We start from the raw sequence: 26111 nt of genomic DNA, 5'->3' as shown, positions 1-26111 counted from the left end.
CCAGCAGAAGTATTGTGTAGTTATATTGACTTGACACACTGCTGGGTTGCAACATGGAATAATGTGAGCTCGTGTCAAAGGTAAGATGCGTCAACCAAACCACGTTATCTGAAGCGTTACATCAGCGATTATAACGGAAAACAAGGTGTGTTCAAGCTCCGCACCGTTATCTTTTACAGCACTATACAGTAACATCCGCATACGTCAGCTAGCAAACAGCTACGCTAACTGCTCAGAGAGCTCACCTTTGCGCAGCTGCAGGTTGCGGAATATATTTGAGCTTTTACTGTTAAAAGAAAACACGGACCGTAACGTTTAATGAGGAGACGACGGAGCTTTATATGAATAACGGTATGTTTCTCAGAAGTGTTTGTTTGGCAACGCTCTACAGCGTAACATCCGCATTCCTGTCCCTCCATTCATGTTGTTGTATTTGATATAGTGTTAAAAGTCATGGCCTACAGTTTAATTTAGTTGTATCACTGTAAACTGAATATATTGCTTTTTGAGCTACCTGTTAGACAAAACAAGTGAATTGACGAGGTCAACATTTTATCTGGCATTCTTTTAGAACAATGATTAATTGATCTGTCAATTAATTAATCGAGAGATTAATCAATAATTAAAACTCGTTGGATATTTGATATATATATATATATATATATATATATATATATATATATATATATATCATATCTGTTCTAGTGAGGAGAAAAGTGAGACTGCAATGTAATACTAAACGTTGTGAAGGGGAAAAGACAAAAGACAGGTATATAGCATAGGTGTGTAGTTACTGGTGTTAAGTTACCATTCAGAAAGCTTTTTCAGTGGTGTGTAACAGAATAAATGGGAAAAATAAGGAACCTGAACACATTGTCTTTATTTGTTTTATAAGATAACATGCAAAGTACTGCTGATATCTCTTTAAAACTAGAACCTGCCTTGTCAGGGTGCAGTTTTACATGATATCATGTGGTAGTAACAGACTGATTGTGACGCACATTCATGGCAGTAACTTCATGTCTCTCACTATCAATCAACAGCTGTCGGAGAACTGAAGTCCTTGGAACTGGATTTTGAGGGTTCAGCGATGGATTTTCACCAATAGCTTTTCCCTTAATTCACAGTGATCATATATATTTGATTCCCTGTTTACTTCGGCATCATGTTTCATCGCCATGGGATGACCGGTTAGTGAACCTGTGGCTGTCGGTATTGTTGCCTAAATGTCCTGCACAGAGGAAATATCCTAAACTAGAACCACCAGCATCTACAGTTTGCCACCTTTACTGTTCCACATCAGTGCAGTCACACAGCTATGGGCTTCTATTCGCCTGTGTGCAAGACTTTGCGGAGGGGGAAATACTTTCTCCTGCTCTTCGTCTCGCTGTCGGTGCTGGCATGGATCGCAACCTTTTCAGGCGAAACGGTGAAATCCGGTCAGGTCTTCTCAGCCTCACCACAAACTCTCGTCAAAGCCGACATGATTGAGAAACCCAACACTTGGACGGCGGCACCCAATCGATTGAAAACTCCACCGACAAAAATCGAATGCCCTCAGGAGTCACCATTGCTACGTACGTATTATATTTGTAATTTAAATCTATCTGCTTATGGTATCCTCTTGTTTCTTTTTATAAGTTCTCCACCTTTTTAAAGTGACGGCATGACAGTGTAGCTAACTTACTATAATAAACTACATAAGGGTCTGTGCCAATCATTAATCTGTGATGTCACCTTGAACATAACGACTACAGCAGTGTGCGTACTTTCTCAAAACAAAATGAATGGTTGATTGTGCTGTGCATGATAGAAGATTTTAGATTTTGCTTTGTAAGTACATGTTTCTCAAAATTGTTGTACACAAACTTGCACTTCAGGGATTATTCCTCCCGTGTTTATCAGCATTGTAAGCACGTTTGTAGAGGCTACATGTTGTCTGTCCAGTACAGGTTCGAAAAGGGATCAAAATAAGTAGATTACATGGGATATTTACTGCGCTATGAATCCCCTATAACGGTATAATCCCAGAGACTCAGATCTGTGGCTGAATTTGCTAACCTCCACAGAGGGAGCTGTGAAGCTGTCCTTTGAATCCTCTCTGACGCTGACGGACGTGGAGAGTAAAAACAAAGGAGTGACTGAAGGCGAGTACGAGCCCTCAGACTGCACGGCGAGGCAGAGCGTGGCGGTGCTCATCCCTCATCGCAGCAGAGAGAGACACCTCCTCTACCTCTTGAACCACCTGCACCCCTTTCTGCAGAGGCAGCAGCTACACTACGCCATATATGTCATCCAGCAGGTATACAGGCTCCACACCATGCACAGTTTTAAAACCCATTCATGTTTAGGTGTCATGCTCATAGAACTGAGAGTATTGATTTATGATATCGGGGGAACTGCACTGAGGTTGTACAAATGATTGTTTATATATTTGTTATTAGTATTATTACTTAGTTGAAGTAGTTGTAATGCAAGCTCACAACTGTAACAAATTCCTCTGACTTTCTCAAACAAAAGGTAAACAATGACATCACTTGACTGTAATGCAGCCTTTAAAACAAGGAAAAGACGACACTTATGCTATATTAGGATATCCAAAATCTAAGACGATATCTAGTCTCATATCACATCGATATATATATATACATATTTATCCAGAGTAGTTCATTTTCTGCCTTGTATGAAATACTTTATAATGTTTTGGTTCCTATGTGATCACCTGGTGCCATCCTGAGGCGGTCTCTGGCGTTCATGGGGATTATTTGTAAAAATCAATCAGCATAAAGCACATTTAACTCTTTCATATAAGTATATTTTAATAAGTATATTTTATTTAATAACTGGCCCACACAAGTAGCATTAAATCACTTTCTGAGCTGCGGCTGCTCTGTAGTGTACTCGACACTCCGACCCTCCTACCTATTAATAATCTTCTTTTTAATTGATAAAGCATAATGACGCATCAGATACAACAGAAGAGCACAGACATCTACACTGATCTTTCAACTGTTCAACTTTTATTGTGTTTTCTGTTCTTTTAAAGGCTGGTGATGCAACTTTTAACCGTGCCAAGTTACTCAATGTCGGGTATTTGGAAGCACTGAAGGACTACAGTTGGGATTGCTTTATCTTCCATGATGTGGACCTGGTTCCTGAAAATGATCACAATTTATACATCTGTGACAAGCAGCCCAAACACCTGGTGGTCGGCAGGAACGCCACGGGATACAAGTAAGTATATGATTAAGAGTCATTTACTGCAAGCCATGAGTCAGCAGTCAAACTTTACATCACCCATGTGAATAAACTACACAATGTTAACGGATGCCGAGCTCCTCAGGCCTGATATTATCTTGAAAGCTCGGATATAAAATCCAAACAAAGAACAGTAATGTTTCTTCATATTCTTCCTCTCTCAGGCTGCGTTACAAAGGCTACTTTGGAGGAGTCACGGCTATGACCAAAGACCAGTTTTATCAAGTGAATGGATTCTCAAACACTTACTGGGGTTGGGGCGGAGAAGATGACGACCTTCGCATCAGGTGAGACAGAAACAAGAGAAGACAGGATTAATTGTTCTTTTCATCACATCTGGAGCAGATGTAGTGCTCTCCTCCATTGATTCATGTGTGGCTCTGCTGTCTGCAGGGTTGAGCTGCAGAAAATGAAGATTGTGCGGCCGCCCGCCGAGTTCGCTCGCTACACCATGGTGTTTCACAAACGGGACAGTGGCAACGAAATAAACAAAGACCGGTCAGTAAATGTAGAGATGGGCATAATGTGCTTGTCGCAGCACATTATTACTGGTCAATTAAATGTGATCTCTTCATTGATTTTTTTCCTAGGATGAGATTGTTAGGACGAACACCTCTGGTTTGGAAAAAGGACGGACTGAACAGCTGCTCATATAAGACTATGCTGGTCGAGAGGCAGCCTCTTTATGTGAACGTTACTGTGGACATTGGTAAGCCACAGAATTGAGGTTACAACTGGGAAGCTTTACTGTGACCAAAAAATATTTTATGGTACACGTCTTTCAAGACTGAGCAATATTACTAACTATAGTGACACATTTAAAGAGTTTACTTGAACCACTCCTCTTTATGTATTCATAAGCTTTATTATAATTACAGGTTGCTCTACATGTCACACCGTTGAACTGAATAACTGTTCTTAAGTCTACAGAATGCTGCAGCCGCTGGGAAGCTCTTGAGTTAGAGTGACATTGTTTTTAGATATAGATTTTATACAAGTTGTTGGTGGTCGTTCTGTTCCTTTCATGGTCACATTCCATACGTGTATGATTGTTTTCGGGTTGATTTTCTCCTGTGGGTTGAACACTTTTACATGTAAAACTATTTTTAAACTACAACTTATCAATAAGATTTTGTAAAAATATCACAACCAAGAAAATTGTGGTAATATTGTAGCATCAAACGTTTCACTGACATTTTCTATTTTAATTTGAATATGAATCAATTACTTTTGAATGTTTGCGTGTTGATTTGTCATGTTTTGTGTGTTGATGGGAGAACCCAGATCATCACCTCTAATAGGATTGTTTTCTCTTTTGAACACATATAATAAATAGTATTTTCTTATGAATTGTGTTTTAGTTTATTCGACAAGATGTGCACTTGAATTTATAACAATGTATATATTTTTGACTATGGATTGATGATTGGATATGGATGATTTTTAGGACAAAACAAACTCCCTCTAAAAAGCTTCCCCCTGGTTATTTGGAATACCATAACTCAGTGGTTCCCAAACTTTTTCTGTCAAGACCCCCTTTGATGATATAGGAACATTGGACGACCCCCCCCCCCCCGCAACCGCGACCCCCCTGTAGTACCACCGCGCCCCCCCTAGGGGTCGCGACCCCCACTTTGGGAACCACTGCCATAACTAATTGTACTACTAATATTTTATAGAATTAATGTTTTGATTGTAGTAGTTTGTATATAATTGGCACCACGATGGTAACAACCTGTAGTACGTGGATCTGACCAGTAGGGGGCCCCGAGAGCACAAAATCCACCATTGGAAAAGCCTCTCGAGTGAGGTCTCTGCTCCTTGTTAACTATGAAAATAGTGCTTTTATTGCCTGGCAATTTGCACAGCAGTGGCCTTAATTCATCATGGTAACAAAATAACAACCTATTTAAGTCTAGTTTGGTTGAAATGTGGGAAGACGTCACACAGCACAAGCGTGGACCATATGTGTAAACTAAAGAAGGCAGATTTTTTATTTTAAATGACAAATATGAATATGAATTGTCTAGCACCATATGCCGACTATAGAGCCGAGGGCAACTGGAATCAGTTTTACAATTGAATTTTCATCTTCACATCAACAAAAGGAATGTGTTGTGATTTCTAAACTACGCTGCAGATATATCACAGCACTGCATCCTTCTGAGGACATAAAGGACATGTACTAAAAGTAAGGACAAGAATAACCCCTTTACTATTCAGATACAATGAACTGTCTTCTCAGCATAGACAGCATAGCTTCTTTCTTCTTTTTACCAGTGCAAAGAAAGAGTGGGGTGTCTGACGCTTTGTATGGACAGAATGATGTCATCTCCTCTTCCTATAGTGCAGAAAGAAAGCTTTGTCTTGGTGAGGCAAAGCCTGGTCATCTAGATCACATGTGACTTTCACAAAACACTTCTAGCACACAAAATATCAACTCTGCAAGTCAGAGCACTGCAAACTAGTCCATTCAGATATGTTAACATGCCAGTGGTGCCTGGAATGTGTGCTTTATCGTTTGTAAATATACTGTAGTAAACTTTTACGAGTGAAGAATGTAGAGTGAGGTGTTCGTATCTTTATGTTTGAATAGGAGAGCAATCATTTATGGAAAAGCAATGCAAAAGCAAAAGCACAGCAATTGTTGTGCCGTTATGAGGCTAGTAAGACTAGACTTTAGTGTGCCAACAAATCAAACCAAGTTTCCAAACATAGAGTAGCTTTTCGGCCTCCAGTTCTTGTGTAAAATTTGAATTAGATAAATTGTCTCCAACGCAGTAAATCACTGTGGTCAGTGGTTTGACAGTGGACCAACAGGGGTTAACATAGATATACTGCAATCAGTGATTAGCTTTTTAAATATCACCCCAGGGAAAGTTACAGCTAAAAAAATTCAGACCTCAATTTATGGAATTTATGTTTTAGGATCTGTAATCTTTGGTGTGAAACTGTTAAAAAGCTACAAATCAGAGGAATATGTTATCACTACCCAGGGAGTTTTTCATGAATTGTCTCAGGTTAGTTTGGGGATGTAAATGAATTACATTTAGTAAAGACAGGAAGTAATAAAGACACTGTGGTACATGACTAAAAGCTGTACGTTTAATGCAATCCTTGATTACGTCTTTGTGATAACGTTGCAGTCTGGTTTGAAAAAGAAAAACATAACATGCATAGCAGTTAGTAACGAGAACCATGTGTGTCGTCCATCTCCTCACCCTAACCCCCCCCCCCCCCCCCCCCATTTCCCATCTGTGCCCTTCAGGCCCTCACTTCAGTCACCTCCCACTTCCCTCTTCCTTCAGAACCCGTCTGTTTTTGTTTTCGAGCCCGGGCTCTTTGCACAGGAAATTGTACACATTGGGAGCATTCAGGAAGGCAGAGAGCAGCTTTCCCGTTAGCTCCAAGTTTGGACACATGAAAAAAAAATGGATAGAGGAGGTCAGTAATTCCTAAACCAGGAGAGAAACAGAAGTCAGCTGTTCTCCTCCCCTCACTTGACTTCCCTCCTCTTTACACAGTCTCAACATTTCATAAATCCCTGCCACGAGTCCATCTCTAAATATAGAATATTCTAAAAATCTCAAAGTGGAAATCTGATTTAAATAAAAACCAATGCTCCTGAGGGGATTTGCCTCTGTTCATATGCTTCCTGGGCTACAGAGGAGCTAGTGAAAAGGGGAGACTGTGGAATGAAGGAAAAGAGGAGGAGATAAAAAAGGAGCAGAGAGAGACTGGCTGGGGTTAAAAGAAAAAACAACAGGAAACCGACCGATTCTAATGCTGTTTCTGCAAATCCTTCAGAGATAAAGCAACAGACTGCCACGTCCCAGCCGAGCAACAGCTACACCAGGAATTTTCATTGATCATCACTTCAAGTTATGACAATCTAAAGGACTTAAAGTTCAAAATGTGACGTCACTTCTGCTCTCAGCCTCCAACAGTGTGGTTAATCAGAATGTGAGCGGATGCAGAGTTTTCGGAGCCGTTCGCTGGGATTTCTATGCGGCTGCTTTTCTGACCTACTAACTCAACCTCTGTCGGGGTCATATGGATCGATCGCTGTGCTCCCAAGGATCTGTTTGTTTTAATTATCGGGACTACTAACTGGAGCCACATGAAGAATAAAGGGACTAAGCAGAAGTCCAAAAAGAAAGGAAGTGAAAATGTGTTCGGCTGTGACCTGATAGAACATCTCCAGAACTCAGGACAAGATGGTAAACTATTTATTTAGCTTTCTTTTACAACCAACACTCCTTTACAAACAGCTATCATCAAACTACACACGATTTCTGTCATTTATTACTTGACTCATATGTAGAGGATAATATTTATACTGAAAATTAAGGTTTATTCGTCATTTTCTGGATTATTATAGCTATAATAACCTTTTACATACACATCATGTGGCTAAATTAGGACAGGAAAGACAAAAAAAAAAGTATATTCATGTAAGAAATACAGGCTTTGTTCAAAGAGTACATATAGGAATAGTAGGTCTACGTGTGTTCTACATTTACTGTAGTAAGGCCATTCATTCACACATTGGCTGTATTAAATGGTCATTTGTGACTTTGGGTGTGGCTCTTACATTTTTTTGTGTCAATTTAAGGTGACTATAGTTCCTATGGCTGGTTTTATGTCTGACGAACGACTGTGCGGTGCTGCTGACTATGGATGAGAGAAAATCATGAGTTATGATAAAAACAGAAGAGAAACTAAATGCATCATTAAATATCAAAATAAGTAGTCAGGTTTGTTTGGGAGAATATGTCATTTGATCGTATGTTCCTTTGTTACAACCATCATCTGTGATTTATTTTCGGGGGGGGGGGGGGGGGGGGGGACCATGATATGTCCAAAAGAGAGAAGTATCCCACGTGCAGAGGCATATGAATAGCGGTGTTGAGGATAACTTTAAGGAAGACCAGTAAGAGTGGACACTCTGTGAGGCGATGCATTCAGTGCAGGAAGTGAGGGAGGAGGTTTGTGTCATACCTCTCCGTCATGGATGTCCAGCAGACATATTGTGTTTTTAGATTGGGTACTCACTGCATTCGTTTGTTACTGCTTTTGAATATTACTGCAAGCTCCTGACAAACTAACAGACACAAAGTAGAAGAAGTAGTGACCATCAAAAACGATTCTACGTTTAGATTTATCTGTGAGCAGTTAAAGTGTACCCGATGCCCACGTGTTCCCTGCGTAGCTCTACTTTTGTGCTTAAAGTTAAGTGTTGAAATAGATCACATTTATGCATCTCAACTGCACAGAAAGTTGATGTTAACTTTTCTTTTTATGCCCCGCTTGTACAAATGACAATGCAAAGTTGCACACTTACAATCACAATCTCTCGGTATTTGTGAGAGAAGTCTTTAAAGAGAGAAAATACGATTGACCGTCCATGTTTACATGATTAAAAATTGAAATGTGTCAAATAATAATGAGCAATAGAGAATGATCAATAAACAAATCTGTGTTGTATGAAAAAAAAAGTGTTTCCTGTCTCACACAGACAAAAGTAATCATGATTATGTTCAGTTGTTTACAACATTTATTTCATGATGTCATTGTAAAACTACAATAAATTCAGACTCTACAAAGCAAACTTTAAATCATCAGATATATAAACATGAATCATCGGGAGGAGGAAATGCACATATTTAATCTTTTCACTTCGCCAGTTCTATGACAAGGTTTTTGTTAATCTGGCCCTGCACCTTTAAAGTCCAATGTTACCATAAAATACGTTCATAAAACCCGACCAAAAGAAAGACTACAGGGCTGTTACGTGTTGTTGTAAAGCCAACCACGGAGTGGCAGCTGCAGTTTCAACGTTTAATGGAACGTTTAAGATTATTGTGTGAACAAACAAGTTGCATCTGTGGACTCTGTGTTGAGATTGAGTCCAATTGTAACCAAAAGTTTACCTCTTAACACACCATGAAATGATTTGACTTCACGTGTGATCATAAAGTACCTTTAGAAATCTGTCCAAACTGTACTTTTGTTGCCAGTCGACAAGAAGCAGAGATCTTCCCTCAGTGCAGAGACTGAGAGGCGCTAAATGAAGGCTCCAGAAGTAAATTTGACCACAGGCATGTCGCTGAAAGTCCAATTAAATCAAATAGATGAGAATGTGAATTACAGATTCTTGGTGTCTGCGGCAATTTCTGAGAAATGAACCATTTCCAAAACTGGATGGATTTTGTTTGTTTTGTATTCAACAACAAGAGACATGGGAATAAGAGTGTAGTTAAAATGGAAAAGTCTACAAGAGAATAACTAATTACTAGGACATAATGGAATGAAATAGCATTCATTCATATAGCCAAAAGCATTAGACGTGTAAGGTGGCATATGGAACTAAAACTCTCAAAAGACGTGAAAATGTCTGTTTTAATATACAATATTTTTTTCTGTTGAAGAACGTTAAGCCATATTAACTATTGATGTTCAAATGTAAATACAAAGTATCTTCTTTAAACCTGCACCGACACATAATTCATTACTCATTACTACCTAAAATCTCACACTGCTTAGAGGTAAAAAATGTGTTGGTCCATGTCAGACTTTGAAAAACCCCAAAACCAAATTGAAAGCTATTCTTTATATCTGAGAAGAGTTGCACTTAATTAAGATTAATATGGAGCCAGGATTAATCAACATTTGGTTTCCCCTCATCTCTACTGTCTGTTCCTTCAACTACGCTTTATAGGTAAAATAGAGCTGATCTTAACTGTCTTTGGAAATGGAATCAAAATCAACTTTTTCCAAATGTGCTGATTTGCATGCAATTGCTAATTTCGGTATTAACTAAAGGGAAGTTGTGGTCAGACTGAATCAGAACATGTGATTTAGCTGTAAAGCCACAGTTAAGGGGATGTACTGTAGTTCATAAAGCTGTGTAGGTCAGTGGTAACATTTCAAAAGCCGTTTTCTATTAGAGGAAATGTCGTAAGTAATACCAGCTAAAAGGACTGGGTGTGTCAACCTTCCTCTGAAACAAACAAACCATTTTTAACTTCCTGTCAAAGTCCACCTACAATCAGCGGCCCTAAGGAATAGAAAACAGACCTAGTGGAACAAACCCCTATATACCATGAAGTCAACCGTATGTGCATTGTTCCTGCCGAAAAATTAGAGTCACAGTTCCTTCTCCTGCTTTTAAGATGTGTGTGTGCCCATCAAGTATATGACTAAAAGTATATTAATAACACAGTTTCTTAACTTCAGTTCCTCAGGTTCTTAAGAAATGTGCAGAGTTTATTGAGGAGCATGGGATTGTGGACGGGATCTACAGACTGTCGGGGATCACCTCAAATATCCAGCGTCTCAGGTACTCATGCAACATGTACAGTAATGCTTTCGAGGCAACAAAAACCTCAAGTCATACAAAATATTAGGCATTAGGTGATAAGAATTATGATTTCATTATAAAGCAGCAGTGGTTTAACCTTACATTCTCTATAATTACTTGTGTATACATCCTGGTAATTTAGGAAAATTGTGCTCTCCTACATCAAATGGACCAGAAACTTTTTTTTAGTCACGTGGGCTGAATATATAGTCATGATTCTCATTAATTTACATAATATTGTTTTCTCAGATTAGTATTGAGAGCGATTAGCATTGCTTGTTTTTTTTCCACAACAACGTTAGTCGACTGAATAGACCTAAATCTATTATGCCACATACTGCAACAGTTAGCAGGGGTAGGAACAATCAAAGCATTCAGCCAACTGTGTTTGTGTGTGTGTGTGTGTGTGTGTGTGTGTGTGTGTGTGTGTGTGTGTGTGTGTGTGTGTGTGTGTGTGTGTGTTTGTGTGTGTGTGCCTGTGTGCAGGCAGGAATTCTGCTCCGAGGCGTGCCCTGACCTTACAAAGGAAGTGTACCTCCAGGACATCCACTGTGTGGGTTCCTTATGTAAGCTGTTCTTCAGGGAGCTACCCAATCCTCTGCTCACGTACGAGCTATACAGCAGATTCACCGTGAGTACATTCACGTTTACAGTTTTGCTGAAGTGAAAAAAAAAATCCTGCGTGGCCTAGGCGTGGTTTCACGGCAGATTCATGCTTTACAAACAGTAATTAGTCCCAGAGTTGTGGCAACACTATGAAGACATTATTTATTACAATTTTTCATGAACGTGGCCTCATGTCTTCGGCTCACTATTGAACTATTGATCAGCTGTTTTCATCTCTTCCTGAACTGAATGCAAAGAACATACTGTATTAAGTAATTAAACTGAAGTATGATTTAATATCATTCTTCATCTTTGTTATTAAAAGTAGTAGGTTTGCTGCTTATGATCATAAAAAGATGTCCCTGCATTTACTGTATAAAAAAACTCATTGTAAGAGACTGAGTTACGATCTGTTTTATCTTTTATGTGTGTGTTTTTGTGGGCAACACTGTTGCCAAGAAGTTTTGTCAAGTAACAATATATTAATAATGCACTATTCAAAGGTTAAAACATGTTGTTGCTGTCCCTTTCGGATCTCAGGGGGGTTTAAGGTTTGTTAGGAAGCAAGAGCAAAAACATTCAAATTTAAATTTCCAAATGTATCTGGTAACCTGTGGGGCCAACATCGGGGAGACACAATATCTACATTTAGCATTTTCTGGATGAACTGCAGATGTGAAAGAGACGTTAGAGAGGAGCAGGAGGGAAGGAATCCCTGACTGTAAGACCTGGTTTATGCTCTCTGTGAAGCTTTCTGTGTACCCTGACGGGCCATTAGCATACCTTGGTATTAATACATCTGGTGCTGCGTGTGCTTGAAAACTCCAGTACTGCAGTGTTTTAGGAAAAGTTAGTTCCTCACAAGGCGTAATATATAAAAAAAACACCAAAACCCAGTTTAGCCTTTCTAGCCAAGTTGTCCTGGAAGGAATGAACTCTTAACAACATAGTCATTGAGCAGGATGTGTACATTATATTATTGAGTATTTCACCTATTTCACCTGGCATCATGTACTCATGCATAATGTCATTTTAAAGTTAATCTTTGTGCTTCAGCTATTAGACATAATGGCACAAGATTGTGCAAGAGCACGTTTCAACAACTACTAATGTTGACGACCTCACACATGACTAACAAATGCAGCTAACATGCTCAGCTGTTTGGACCTCAATCACATTAGTTTGACTGCACGCACTCCAGCATGTCTGTTTACCTTTGTTGAGCAGGGAAAACGGTTTGGAGGCTTGATGGAAGGACAGGGCATGCATTGGGAAATTAGATTCACCCTTTAACACACAGATCCTATTAACTGGCCATCTGTTTGTTTTGCATGTATGCTGACAAATGAAAGATTATTATTATCAGACAGAATTTAAAGAGAGCTGCAGAGACCACAAGCGTGAGAATTCAATTCATATTTGGCGTTAAGTATCTATTGGAAGTAAAGTTTTATGGTGAATTTATTTGACATGGACATCTTTCTGTTTTGCATGCAGGAAGTGGTCTCGGTCCAGGGGGATCATGAGAGACTCTTACACATTCAGGGGGTCATCAAAGAACTGCCGACCCCTCACTTCAGGTAAACTTTGGCCCCTTTACACTCATTTCACAGCAGTGAAGACAATTGCCCAACGGACAGTCCAGATTTGACGAATTCTGTTGTAATAAATGTGACAAGAAGTGTTTGTCAACTCTCCTCAGGACTCTGGAGTACCTTACTAAACACTTGGCCCACCTTGCCACCTTAAGCACCCAGACAAACATGCATACACGTAACCTGGCCCTGGTTTGGGCTCCAAATCTATTACGGTGAGTTTAGCTTCACAGATGTGCTTCAAACACTTGACTCATAAAATTTGTTTTTAAAAAAAACCTTCAATAAAGACGGTAATGTCGAAATACTTTCCAGTTTAAAAGATTTGTACTTTTTTGCTCATTTAATTTTTTCTTCAAAGGATTCTAATATTTATTACTTTCATTTTCTTAGATCTAAAGATATTGAGGCGTCATGTAATAATGGCAACATGGCTTTCCAGGAGGTGCGGATACAACAGTCAGTGGTTGAGTATATTCTAAACCACACAGAGGAGATCTTCAGTGATTCTGTGCAAATCAAACCCAAAGAAGGTATTCAAAATATACATATAAACTCTTTTGTGGGAGATTTGTTGGGCTTAAGGATTTGCTAACTCACCATTTAAAAAAAAAATTAAAATGATTATACTTCTCCAGGACCGAGTTTGATGTGTGGGGAGAAGTATGCCACACTCCCGATCAGCGGCCAGTGTGTGCCGATGAAACTGATGAGCCTGGAAGAAGCCCAGGCCCGTTCCTTAAGTCCAAACCATCCTGTGCATAAAGAACGTCAGCGAGAGAACAGTTTGCCTGACACCAGCACTGCCACGCTCTACCACACCGTCATAGACATATCAGACAGCAAGTATGACAGATTTGGATTCAGTCCATTGAAAGTGTTTGATTCATGCACAATTACTGTATTTATGTATTACTGTCAGGGCGCTGTTTGATAGCACTGGACTTAATAATCTCTGTTGGTCTGTTAGGAGAAAGTTTTCTGGGAAATCAAAGAAGTGGAAGTCCATCTTCAACCTGGGACGGTCTGTGGACTCGAAGGGAAAACTCAGCCGGAACGGCAGTGTGTTCATAAGAACACAAGGGACAGGTAAAATGTCCAAAGGGAGAGTTAACAATGATCTAACCATGTCAACAAACTATACACATTTTTTTAATTCATTTTCAAACAGTTTTTTTTAAACATTTTTACAGCTTCCCGACACTTAAAATATGTTTGTCAAAGTGTAATAATGTGTTTTCTAACAGAAAAGGCAGCTCTTCGTCCATCCAGGAGCATGGAGTCGTTGTGCTCCTTACCAACAGGTGGGGCTGAAACCTGGATACTTTAATCTAAACACAGGGCAAAATGAATATGATGGTGTAACACTTATTTTTACCACACAGATGATGACAGAACAGGAAACAAATGTCAAGCCAGTGGATCCGGCAGCATTTCTGTTCCGGATGTAAAGTCCAGAACTCTGGGATCTGACTCGCTCTTTGATCTGAGTGAACAAGATGCAAACTGGGAGTTTAATAAAGGGACGAAAACTGGAGGGGCAACAGGTGGCTGGAGCTCTAGCATGGACCAAAAAGGGGCACCAGGTGCCTCTGCACCCCCTCAAAAAACACTGCCTGAGCAACTGAAGGTGTTCAAAGGTGATGACCTCAGCGGCTACAAGCCCACCTCTCCGAAAAGCAGGCGGATGTTGTACTCGGGCTCCTCGCACAACAGCTCCTCTCGGCCCTCCTTCCCAGGAAGCTTCTTCCCGCTGGAGTCCTCACCGAGGCATCAGCGCAGAGCTGTCAACATATCCGAGCCTTTTGCTGTGTCTGTACCCCTGCGTGTGTCAGCCGTTATTAGCTCCAACAGCACGCCATGCAGGGTGCACGTCAAGGACAAAGCTGCTGCTCTGAAACCTTGCAAAGAGAGCTCAGAGCAGAGCGTCAACAGTGGAAAGAGCAACACTTTCCCCCAACTGGAACCCAAGAAGCAGGAAGGAACAGAGAGGAAAAACACAGAGGAGCCGACCCCGAGAGTCCTGCCAGAGGGTGAGGACACATTATCACATGCTAAAGTTAGGTTTCTTGTGAAAGTACATACATGTGTTATAAGATGTCATGAAAAAACTATTTTTTTTTATTCAGAAGCAAGCAAAGAAATATTGCAAGAAGGTCAAGGAGGGGTGAATACTTTGCAACTGGAACCAGCGTCCAATGATAATGCAAGAGAAGGCAAAGATGCGGCGCCATCTCCTGGGAAAGAACTGCACAACCGGCAGATAACTATGCAACCGGTAAATCATGTTAGTTGTGCGTCCGCTTGAGCAGAATTACAGATGCTATGTTTGATTGGGGCTTAAGTTTTCCGTGTGTATTTTAACATCAAATTCAGTTTAAGTTTTTTTTAATATAAAAGGTTTAAAATATTTAAATAAAAAGCAATAGTAAATCGAACACCACATGGTATCGGTATTGTTAATTGTAAGTAAGTAAAGTAAAGTAAGTAAAATTTATAACTGGGATTTGTGAATACTTCTCAGATATATAAGAATAATTATGTTTGCTTGGTTTATAAATGAGTGGTGGAATCATTGATTGTATGTAATCCTTTCTATTTTTACATTGTTTCTTATTAATACTTTCTCAGGACAAGGGATCTTCTACTGGGAAAGAACTTTGGTCTGACCTCCACCAAGAGCTGAAGATAACTGAACCTGAAATCGACCTGCTGGATGAGACTTTCAAACCCGTTTTCAACTCCAAGAGCCCCTGTGAGGGCATGAAGTTAACAATGGATGTTAAGTCGAAACGGAGCCGCAGCTCCCCATCTCTGTCGTTGTTATTTAGGGATCAGCCTTCGTACACCTCTCTGAGTGATCACGCAATGCCCACTGGATCAGACTCTGCAAAGAAACAGCCCTCCGAGTCTGACATCTTATTTTCTCTTCACAATAACACAGAAAGCATTCGCGCTGATATGGTGGGTGCAAAAAAAGAGAAGAAGCTGCATCTAAAAATCAAACCCTTAAACAAAGATGACACGAAACAGAGCCAGCTTCCCTTAAAAGAAACCTGTTTGGATAAAGTCGTGAATCCCTTGACGATAGAGGATACTCCAACTGTGGTAGGCTTCTCAGGAGCAGATGATACCGACAAAAAATCGGAGAAACTTGAAATCCCCCAAGGAGACAAAAACGACTCTGGTGATGCAGCAAAGAAGAATGGGGTTTCTGCGTCTGAGGTTATTCAGAGGCTGTCGGTGTGTTTGGAGGAGAGACGTCACGCCTTGGAGCTGCCAAACCTCTACAACGACGAAGGATGTGGAGCAAACCCAGAGGAGCTGGACTTGGTGGAGCCCTGGGAGGATTTCAGCTCCACCAAGCAGTGGGTTACCAGTCCGCTCCACTCACCTGACATAGAGGAGTTGTTTCAGCAGCTATCACCCTTCGGTACTCGTGGGGAAACTCAGATTTCATCTCCTTCAGTTGATGACAACAAACAGTGTCTCATTACGAGCACTGAACACTTCTCAGGAAACGTTCCTCAGACTACCAGTAGCAAACCAGAGACTAAATGGACGCATTTGCCGTCAGGGATCAGTGTGAACAGCAGTAACACAGCACAACCTCACACAGGGAAATGCAGCACAACAAAACAGAAGAATACAGCATCATCTCAGAAGTTTTACAGGCAGATGTCTTATGAGGCAGAGAAAAGAGAGGAAAATTGCTTTTCTAAACACAGACCGTATTCACTTAATTTAGACCTGGGGCATCGATGCATCAGAGACATTTCCAATCAGCAAAACCGTAATTCATCAGCGTTTTCCTCCGGTCAGAGAGGATTACTGACCTCCTCCGAGTCTGTGAACAACAGGCTTCCCTCAGAGTTGGAGTTGTTTCTGAGTGATCGGCAGGCGCCTCTACGCCGAAATTCAGCCCCGGTCAGCGTGTCCTCGGTGCGAACAGCCTTCATGATAAAAACATGCCAGGCCAAAGCTGTGCCAGTCGTCCCTCCGAAGGTGCAGTACAGCCAGATACCTCCCTCCAGACTCGAGAAGGATTTCGATGCAGCGAAGGAACAAGAAAAGGAACATCCTAAAACGACTGCAGAGAAAAGCAATGCCGCACCTCCTCCAGTGATGTCAGATCTAAAGGAGGAGCTGGAGAATAAAGAGCCTGAACCCAAACATCCACATGTTGCTGAGTCTGTGAAGACCACATCTACTCCAGAGCTGCCAGTCATCACGAGGAGACACGCGCCCAGTCTGGAAGTGTTTGTAGATTGTCCCAGACCCAACAGAGGGAACGTCTTACAAAGACCGTCCTTCAGGAACAGACAGAGACCTCAAAGTCTCATCCTGCTCAGCCCTCCTTTTCCCATCATGGACTATCCTCCGTCAGGAGATGACGGCAAGCTCCTTTCGTCCATCAAGAGCCTGAACGACGCCTCGGCAGCGAATGTCTTTTCTAAAGAGATGGCGGACAATTTAAGGACGCCGGAGGGGATCGCCCTTCAAAACAAAATGACCATTCCAAAAAGTGGACAGAGACTGGAAACGTCAACCAGCTGCTTCTACCAGCCGCAGAGGAGGTCGATGATCTTTGACAGCAGGAGCCACAGACAGATTGAGTGACTGCTGTAACTAACTGTGGGACTGGCTGTGTTTAAAGATACAGTATACGAGGAAAGTCTTTATAAAATGTCAGTATTTAAGAAAGTTTTGAGGAAGCCGTGATATATGTGAAAGCCATTTAAGCTTGCCTGAGATCTAGAGCTGCAGCTAATGATTTTTTTTTTTTGCTGATTATTTTCTCGGTTAGTCGATTAAATGTTTGGTCTTTAAAATATCAGAAAATAGTGATTTCCCAGCGCCCAACTTATGTTTTAAAATGGTTTCAAAAACGGAAAGATATTCCGTTTATTATCACAGAAGACTTTAAAAACAAGTAAAAAGTAGTTCAACAAAAGGGAGGATTAACTCAAGGTCCTCTTACTTGCTTTTTCAAGAGGTTTCAACCGCATCTCAAGGTCTTTGTCAGAGGATGGAGTCTATTCAGTTGTCATGGAGATAGCTCACTGAGCAAGTGCCATCCACTGAGGGAGACATGCGGCTGAAACCGCCACAAAAAGCTCGGAAGAGGAACATAAGTTTATTTTTTTTGTGTGTGTGTAAGGATTCGTTTTTAAAATATATATCTTTTTCCTCCTCCCTCATTAAACAGGTCACCAGGTTTCTAGTGAGCACCAAACACTTTGTGGTGGTCACTGGAAAAGTGGACAAAAAGTTGCTCATGTCAATTCAAGGGCTTCATATCTTTTTATGTCTGGATTCTACTACATAAAGCCTCAGTTTTAAAAGAATCTGAATAAAACCAAACACATGCCATCAGTGTCCATGATGTTATGACATAGAGTTGGATTATTTGAATTTACTGACAGCCAGAGTTCATTCTGTATCAGATTGCGACCTTAATATTAATATATATATCACATTAATATGCTGAGCTGAATTTATCTTTGAACATTAAGGGCTCTGAATACAGGGAGTAAACTGAAGAACTGACAAAGAAACGGTTTAACAATCACACATTTGATAGATAAAGATGTGTTTATTTATTCCTTTATTAAGATACACATGATATGAAGTAAACGTGATATCTATATGCTGTATGTATTAATTGGCTCCGTGATAAGCTGATGTCAATGTGATTTTTTTTAAACTAATATTTAAAAGGAAATTTATTTTTCTGATTTCAATACATCAAACTAGATTGATAGTATTTACAGAGGAACTTTAATTCATGTGTATCTTTGTTTTCCGTAATTGTTTGGTATTTTGTGTCCATTTTTTGTTGTTGTTTTGTTTTTGACAACAATGAGAACCAGCATTGTAGAAAAGAGTAAAGAGTATGTGATGTTATCAAAACTGAAACCCTGGAGCTACTCCGCTGACAGTGAACTGGAGGTTGACTTTGTGCACGCTGACTGTATTTCATGTGTTTGAGTCAAAGTCAGATGATGGTATCTCCAGGTTTTTGTCTATTTTCTTTGCATTTAACGAACAAAGGTTCTGATGTATTTAGCTTTACCACCCATGAACATAACATAGTTGGGATGTTTAAGGAGTCTACCGTGTATTTTCTAAAGGTGCGGATGTTATTAAGGTGACAGTATTTGTTATACTGAAGTTTGGATGGACTGGATGAATGACTGCAGTGTTTTATTCATCCAAAAAAAAAGTTTGAAAAAGGAGAATTGTTTTTTAAATTTGTTTTGTAACTTTTGTATACTTGTTGATACTGAAAATGATTGACTGAAGCCTCTGTATTCAAAGGAAAAACAACTGAGCTGAGAGTTTTGCTTTAAGTATCTGATGGCGGCACCTGAAGTAATGTAAAAAAGATACTTGATGTTAAAACAGAAAGTTATGAGAATAAAAAGTTCTGAAAATCACACGAGTCACTGGTTCACGTGGCTTTCATTGAAACATGCAAAGCAGTGAAATTCTAACAACCTGGTAAACTCAAGTCACCTGTTAAAAAGGAGTTTTTATAAATGTTACTTGAGGTCTCAACAAGCAGATGTTTAGCAGTTTTTTTTAACTACTCTGTGTATTTGTTGAATGTCATCTGAGAGAACATGGACTGGGTGTCAATCATTACAACAACAGGTATAATGTGTCATTTGAACTTAACATTACACTAGTGACATCTCAAAATGAATGAAAGATTACAGTATTCTATAAAACTATACACAAAGATTATTCACCAACTATCACATCAAATATGAGCTTTGTTATTGACTGCAGTGTGTTTGCCATTGAAGCACACTTTTAGCAATTTTGTAAAACAGGCTTCATACTGTAAAGGACTCAATGTTTTAACTTTCCTCCGGACTTCTTGTCTTTTCGTCGTCCTTCATCTCCCTCTATTCCTCTCTGCTTAAACAATTAGTTATGAAGCTTTGCTTCTCTCTCTCTCTCTTCTTGAAGTATTTTAGCCAATCAGACAATTGTCAGACAAATTATACATGCTCACAGATGTTGTCGAATTAGTGCCGAAGTGACTGTCTGGTTTGTTAATTCAAATGTCAATAACTGTCTAACAATGTATAATATCAGATGCTAAATTTCACATCATAATTTTAAATGCCTCTATTGCTTCAAGGGAACTTCATAACTTTCATACAATCCCACTGGCAGCTTCTCACTAGAGGAGCAATATGAAAGAGGTCAAGGTGCTGCTGTGTGAATGAGGAGTATTCAGGTCCCCCACCTGGTCTGGGGCCCTTTGGAGATCAGATGTGATTCTGCAGTCTGTTACATGTGATATGGTTGGGACCTATAGAAGATGTTGTGTTCCTATGCTCGTTTACTATTCAGAAATAACAATGTAGGCTACAGTGAAATTGTTGAACTGTGCATAAAAAATATATTTTATTTTGTCAATATTCTCCAAAGTATGGTTGTGCAGCTCCATGTTCATCACCTAACACTGGTCTTTGCCACCAGATGACGCTCCTGCTCCACACTGCATTTCCGAACGAGCCACTAAACTGCGGGACAGAGAGTCACACAGTGACAGTCCGCGTGCTTCAGTGCATTAAGCGCTACAACTACTCAACATATACTGTGGCCGAGGAAGGACCATTATCCTGTCTTTACAGACGAAAACACCGTCGGCCTTTGAACCCTGCCCCATTTTCCGTCTGTGTGTTTATGCGTGTATAAGCGTGGGTTGTGCGCGCGGAGGGCGTGCGTTCAGCTTCCATTCACCAAAGGACCTGCACTTGTCTCTCTGTCGTCCTTTCAAACAACAAATTGTCACTTTTAACTGCTAACTACCGAAAAACCAGTAAAAAAATCCAAAGTGTTAAATGCAGAGTAGTACTCAAGTGATGATACACAACAAGTGTTTTAAATAACACAGACCATTAGAGATGAAGACATGGTGCAAGAAATAATAATTGTATGGTTTGTTTTATCACATACCTAATATTTTAACTGGCTAAAGTCACAAGAAATGTATTTTAAATGTTGTTTTTATATACCTCATTGACCAGGTATAGGCCTCTCATTTTCCAGTTGTCTCGGCTCGTGTTCATGTTCACACGTGGACTGAGTGAAGGTCAATGATGGTGGAAAAAAAGTCCACTGTAACATTTTATCCAAATGTCAAATCAAATATTTTGCCCAAAACCCCATTCAGCATGCAGGATTCAGTTTGGAGCAGCGGTTGCGCTTGCAGAGGTCACTTCCATGTCTGCGCAGTTCATTATTTGTCGACCTTTGACACTGCTTGTGTATGGACCGAGAATTAGAAAGGCGCATTCTCAAGCTCACTGAAAAAGGCAGAGCACGGTGCGCGCGTTGAATATTCAATTAGAGGGGGGGAAAGTAAGGGAAAGGGACGCTGCGTGCCAGTCCTTCATCTTACGTTACTGATTAGCTGTTAAACAGATTATACACAGCTGAATGGGTTCAAATGTTGCTGCAGAAAACAGTCGGAGTTCAATGCAATGCGGTTTCCTTCCCTGCCACTTCAGCGGGATGAACACACTTTGTCACCACTAACAGCTCCATAATGAAACATGTAGCTGTTTAATTTTTACCACTTTAACCACAGTCGTTTAAAAAAAAATAAAAGCAAAAAATCGAGAGCAACTGGAAATGCAGGTTGAGTATGAAGCTGTACCAAAATATAGATATCAATACCTTTTATACAGATGAATAAAATTCATATTAAGCTGAATTCCCAATGTTAATTCAAAGGTAATACCTTTGCCAATTCATACACAAAATTACTCATATTTCGATATCAGCAGTCTATTTTCCTCCAATGTATTGAGGAAACAGCTGCACACTAAATAAAAAATGCCACCAAACGCCTTGAAGTACTGAAATATGAAGATAAAGGTGCATTGAACTATTAAATACTTGTTTTTGAAAAACATCCTCTTGAAAATAGCCTCCCCTCAGCCAACAATGACCCAGTTCTCTACATTCACAAGTGAGGCTGGAAGCCTGGAGCAGCAGGCGTTTTTCTTTTAAAAATGAGTAAACGTACACGTTTTACATGTACCAAAGTGTTAAAAAGTTTATAAACTATTTTGTTAAAGTTTGTATGTTAACATGTTAGATTTAGTATAAACATTTACTAAGCTGGATAAGTTTAAAGTAGTTGAATGTGCAGTGCCACAGCAAGCCACGCGGGTCCAAAGGAGCTCTCATTGAGAAGCCACGTGTCCGTTTCCAAAGCCTCTCCAACTTAACCACCTCCTTTGTACGACTAACCCACATCGGCAGCGTCCCTCCACATAAAGGGATTTGCAATTTCAAGATATTTCAGCTTAAATGTTTTTGACAGTTCCCTCGCTTTTACTTCGGCTTGGTTATTTTAACTGTGCCAAATGGGTCACCTTGGGTTGCTGTCTGCGCGCAAAGGGCTTTTGCGCGCATTCAGTCTGAATTTTTTCCAACTTTCCTTGACGGGGAAACCAGCTGCTGGTCGTGAAAAGACGGCTTATTAATTGTCCTTTGTCATGCAGAATTGCTTGATTTCTAAAGAAACGTACAAAGGCTCTTTTTCAGGATTCAAGTATTTTGTTTCGTGCGTATTTTCAAACCATCGAATCAGCTGCAGCGCCGCGCCGTCTACCAGACTCTCAGGTACTGACTGCCTGCTCCCTTTGTCCCCTTTTAATGCTGTTGTAAATCGTGCAGACTGATTTGTTACAAGCTGTTCTTTTAATCTGATAGATAAGAGACATGTCAAAGAAAAGCCGTAAATAAAAAATTAGCCAGAATAAAGACAAGGGCGAGTCTGCTAGATGGGCGCCTGTTGACTCAAGCGGCTCTCCAGCGTCAGGGGAGCCCTCTCCTCAGCTCCGTCAAGGTTACGTCCACAATTCCCTTTTCTTCTTTTTAAAAAGACACCGTAGTCCTTTTTGCTTCAATGAATTGATCGGCACAAAATTAAGAATAAATAAATTGAGCATTTGGAGCACCGAGCGTATAAGCTCCCCCAGGGCGCATACCCCCGGGCTATTGAATGGATAAAGGGCGCTTTGCAGAGGACGTTGTGAGCAAAATGGGGCTCTATGGTGCAATTAACAAAATAGTCTAATCCCATATCTTAACAAATGCAAATATTTGAGTTTTGTTAAAATGGTTAAGTGAACAATTAAATGAAAGTTTACAAGCGAAAATTCACATCCAAAAAGGCACACTGATGCAGATAATGTGCTGTACGCCATTTAAGAGTTTTTACTCCCTTTATAAAAGTATAGAGATACGTTCCCAGTAAAGCAAATATATATTAAAGCCTATTCAACATAGTAAATATAATTTTGAGAACCAAAGCTTCAGTCAGAGAGCAGCTGTAGCGGTGCGTAAAATAGGCGAACAAAACTGGAACAACTCCTGGTTTGGTCTTTATGGAGATGTTCTGGTGATCAGATGACATGTTTTTTAACTTGAAATAATAACAAATACATATTTACTCTTTTTAGACCTATTTTACCAGAATAGCCAACAGCAGTATTTTGCCTTCAAGACTGAATTTATGTTTGAGGATGCTGCGTATTATTTTACTTGGCGCATTATTTCATTTTGTGGATTTAGTGATTTGCCATTGAAATAACATTATATACTAACTAACGATTATGTTTTTGTTTTATTTAAACATGATGTTGGTTGAGCCGAAGAGGCTTATATTAACTCACCTGGAGCTCATAAAACCGACAATAAACTGGACCACACTGGTGCGTAAGAACAATAAGAATAATGTGGGTCATGGACACCAAACTGTCTTTTCCTCATTCATTTTCATGTTAGATCTATATCTTAAGATATGCAAACTCCTGATGCACTATTATACACCCACGGTGATTATTAACTCAGTCACACGAGAGGGATCATTTCAGCTGGGACTAAACTTGAAAGAAGCTCCAAAGGGCCAGGCAGTGATATTTGCGTTGAGTGTCCCCCAGGGAAAGCATATAAAAGGACCCCATAACAACGTCTTTATCACCTCTTAGTGATAAAGATTATTGAGCATTTGATTTACTCCTTCAGGGTGGAGTTCAGCTTATGTTGCCTAATGAGCTTCTTCGATATACACGAGTACACTTTGCTTGTCCGTAGTGCAAGCTGGGAATACTTTTGTCCTCCCCAATTTATGTTTGGCTCGCTGAGAAGACATTTTGAACATTGTCAATCACCGTGTTAGTCGTCTTCCCGTACACCAAACACCCCTCACGCACATTAGCTGTACTTTCATGTAAGATGGGATGAAAATATATATTTAAAATTGCAAAGAAAATGGGTCTTGCGTCTAAATGAATGCACTGCACATGTTGCCACAGCGCAGCCAGGACGAGATTAAATGTGTGTAGATGTAATTCATGTTACCATTTTGACCAAAGACTATCACACAGTATTTTATATTGATTGTCTTCTCACAGCGTCTTTTTTAGTATAATTTAATGGCCAAACTGCTGATATCAACCAGAGCTTACGTGCGCCACTGTGCGCACTCAGTGGTGCGCAAAGACCAAAATATTTAACTCACACCACAACATCGTCTTCCGCTCAGAAATATTTTTATTTAAGTATCAACATTTTTAAATAAATAAATATTTTTCAATTACACTGAAGATATAATTTCAGAGTCATTTCAGCAATGTGACATTGAGGGAATTTATCTCCAACTTTCCATATTTGAAGTCACAGTTCCATCCACAGAATGAATCTAACCAGTAGTCACCATGTATACAAAATACTGTCTGCCCCAAAATACTAATAAACAATGTTGCTATTGTTTTTTGGGGGTTTGTTTTTACAAATATGCCTCCCATACTCATCGGATTGGCAACAACAAAAGGACCGTTTTCAGAAAAAAACTACATACAAAACGTACAACATGTATACAGCTATACAATAATTCAGGGCAAACCCCTGATTAAATATTCTCTTTCTATGTACAGACGACTGAACACAAGTGGAACAGTCTGTTTTTTTTTTGGCTGTATTCAAAATCAAGAGGACCAAAATGTTTTAGAGGGGAGTAAGCGGGAGAGTTCAGGGGGAGACGGAGAGGTCCACGTCTTCCTTTTCGGACGAGGAGGGAGATATGGGAATGTCATCCTCCTCTTCCTCCGAGCATCTCGCGGTTGACAGGGACGAGCATTTGCAGTTGTGTGATCCAGTCCTTTGGCCGCTGCTCTTGCCCTCTTTTTTGTGCTTCACTCTGCGGTTCTGGAACCAGATTTTCACTTGTTTCTCGGACAAGTTCAGGTATGTGGCGATCTCGATGCGCCTCAGTCTGGAGAGGTACATGTTGGAGGTGAACTCTCGTTCCAGCTCCAAAAGTTGTGTGCTGGTGAAGGCCGTGCGCATGCGCTTACTGCTTTGAAGTTTGCTGTTGCTGTTTTCTGTGAAAAAATAAAGAGAGATAGATCGTCAGCCACGGCGATATTATGACAACAGGTGAAATGTGGCTTTGCCCACGCAATGAAACGTTACATGAGCCCTTTACTCACCGATGGAGATGCAGTGGAACTGTCGCGGGTCTGGGACTGAGTACGCAGCTTGGTATATCCCCGGTCCGTGGCTGAGGTTGGATGAAGCGTGTTGCCTCGACAGAGCCGAGTGGCAGTACTGTGAGCTGAAGGGAGAAAAGGACGCCTTCAGAAGCGGTAGAGTCGGTGGAGACGGGTGGAGCTGGGTCGCGGTCATGCACAGCGGACAGAAGCACAGCAGCCCGGCTTTCCTGGAGTGGCAGGAGCCCGGCAGCCCGTGAGGGTGGTGCGGCGAGTGCACGGCGTACGGGAATAACGGCGGGTGGTTCTCGTTCCCCTTATCGTTGGCCTCCCGTAAAATCAAGGAATCCACGAGAAAAGACCTCGGCATGTTTGCAAACTTGTTGCTCTGCAGCGTGGTTGAAAAGTTGAAGCCGGCGAGCGGTCGTGTCAGCGTGCTCTCCTCAGGACGGTGGACAGCGAAGTGGTGCTGAAGGCGCAGCGCCGCTCCTTAAATAGCCGCCGTGGACTCGGTTCGGCCATGTGACGGTTACGCCGTAAGCGGCCAAGAGCTCTCAATAGGGTTTTGTGCCTTTCTCTCGGCATTCCCACTGCACGCTTCCCCATTATTTCACTTGTTAACTAAATGAACTGCATAATGTAGTCTATTCTTGTCAGCCCCACCCACGCCGCAAGAGGCGGCACTGCCCATTCTCCCTTTTATCATCACTCTCATTTTATCATAGAGCACAGCTTAAATGTGCGAGAGAAAACGTCACTGTC

At 40.6% G+C, this 26111-nt stretch overlaps 3 protein-coding genes across 5 annotated transcripts; 2 read left to right on the top strand and 1 right to left on the bottom strand.

The window, feature by feature from the left end:
- Positions 1-187: 187 nt before the first annotated feature.
- On the top strand, positions 188-7268 carry b4galt4 (UDP-Gal:betaGlcNAc beta 1,4- galactosyltransferase, polypeptide 4). Of its 3 annotated transcripts, none has more exons than XM_076101689.1 (8): positions 188-351; positions 1044-1577; positions 2070-2302; positions 3047-3234; positions 3423-3545; positions 3652-3756; positions 3849-3967; positions 7066-7268. In XM_076101689.1, exons 2-8 carry the CDS (start codon positions 1319-1321, stop codon positions 7125-7127), a joined length of 1089 nt encoding a protein of 362 aa, XP_075957804.1. In that variant the 5' UTR covers positions 188-351; positions 1044-1318; the 3' UTR covers positions 7128-7268. The 3 variants fall into 3 exon arrangements, with proteins under 3 accessions (XP_075957804.1, XP_075957805.1, XP_075957806.1); XM_076101690.1 differs by lacking the exon at positions 7066-7268 and adding an exon at positions 4137-4608 and having other exon boundaries at positions 189-351; XM_076101691.1 differs by lacking the exon at positions 7066-7268 and having other exon boundaries at positions 192-351; positions 3849-4608.
- A 103-nt stretch (positions 7269-7371) lies between these two features.
- On the top strand, positions 7372-19267 carry arhgap31 (Rho GTPase activating protein 31). The gene is made up of 12 exons (XM_076101688.1): positions 7372-7478; positions 10498-10600; positions 11108-11252; positions 12725-12807; positions 12930-13037; positions 13216-13355; positions 13461-13668; positions 13793-13911; positions 14070-14126; positions 14208-14855; positions 14952-15100; positions 15454-19267. Exons 1-12 carry the CDS (start codon positions 7379-7381, stop codon positions 17440-17442), a joined length of 3849 nt encoding a protein of 1282 aa, XP_075957803.1. The 5' UTR covers positions 7372-7378; the 3' UTR covers positions 17443-19267.
- Positions 19268-24888: 5621 nt separating this feature from the next.
- Positions 24889-25719, bottom strand: gsx1 (GS homeobox 1). Its single transcript, XM_076102738.1, has 2 exons — positions 25350-25719; positions 24889-25241 (listed from the first exon to the last, which is right to left on the bottom strand). The coding sequence occupies exons 1-2, from the start codon at positions 25717-25719 to the stop codon at positions 24889-24891; spliced, it is 723 nt and encodes a 240-aa protein (XP_075958853.1).
- Positions 25720-26111: the final 392 nt, after the last annotated feature.

The sequence above is a fragment of the Anarhichas minor genome, unplaced genomic scaffold (assembly GCF_050575085.1).
Source record: "Anarhichas minor isolate MPS153535 unplaced genomic scaffold, ASM5057508v1 ptg000027l, whole genome shotgun sequence".
NCBI lineage: Eukaryota > Metazoa > Chordata > Actinopteri > Perciformes > Anarhichadidae > Anarhichas > Anarhichas minor.
Note: the sequence above shows the minus strand (reverse complement) of the source record. Positions and strands in the feature narration are given on the sequence as shown.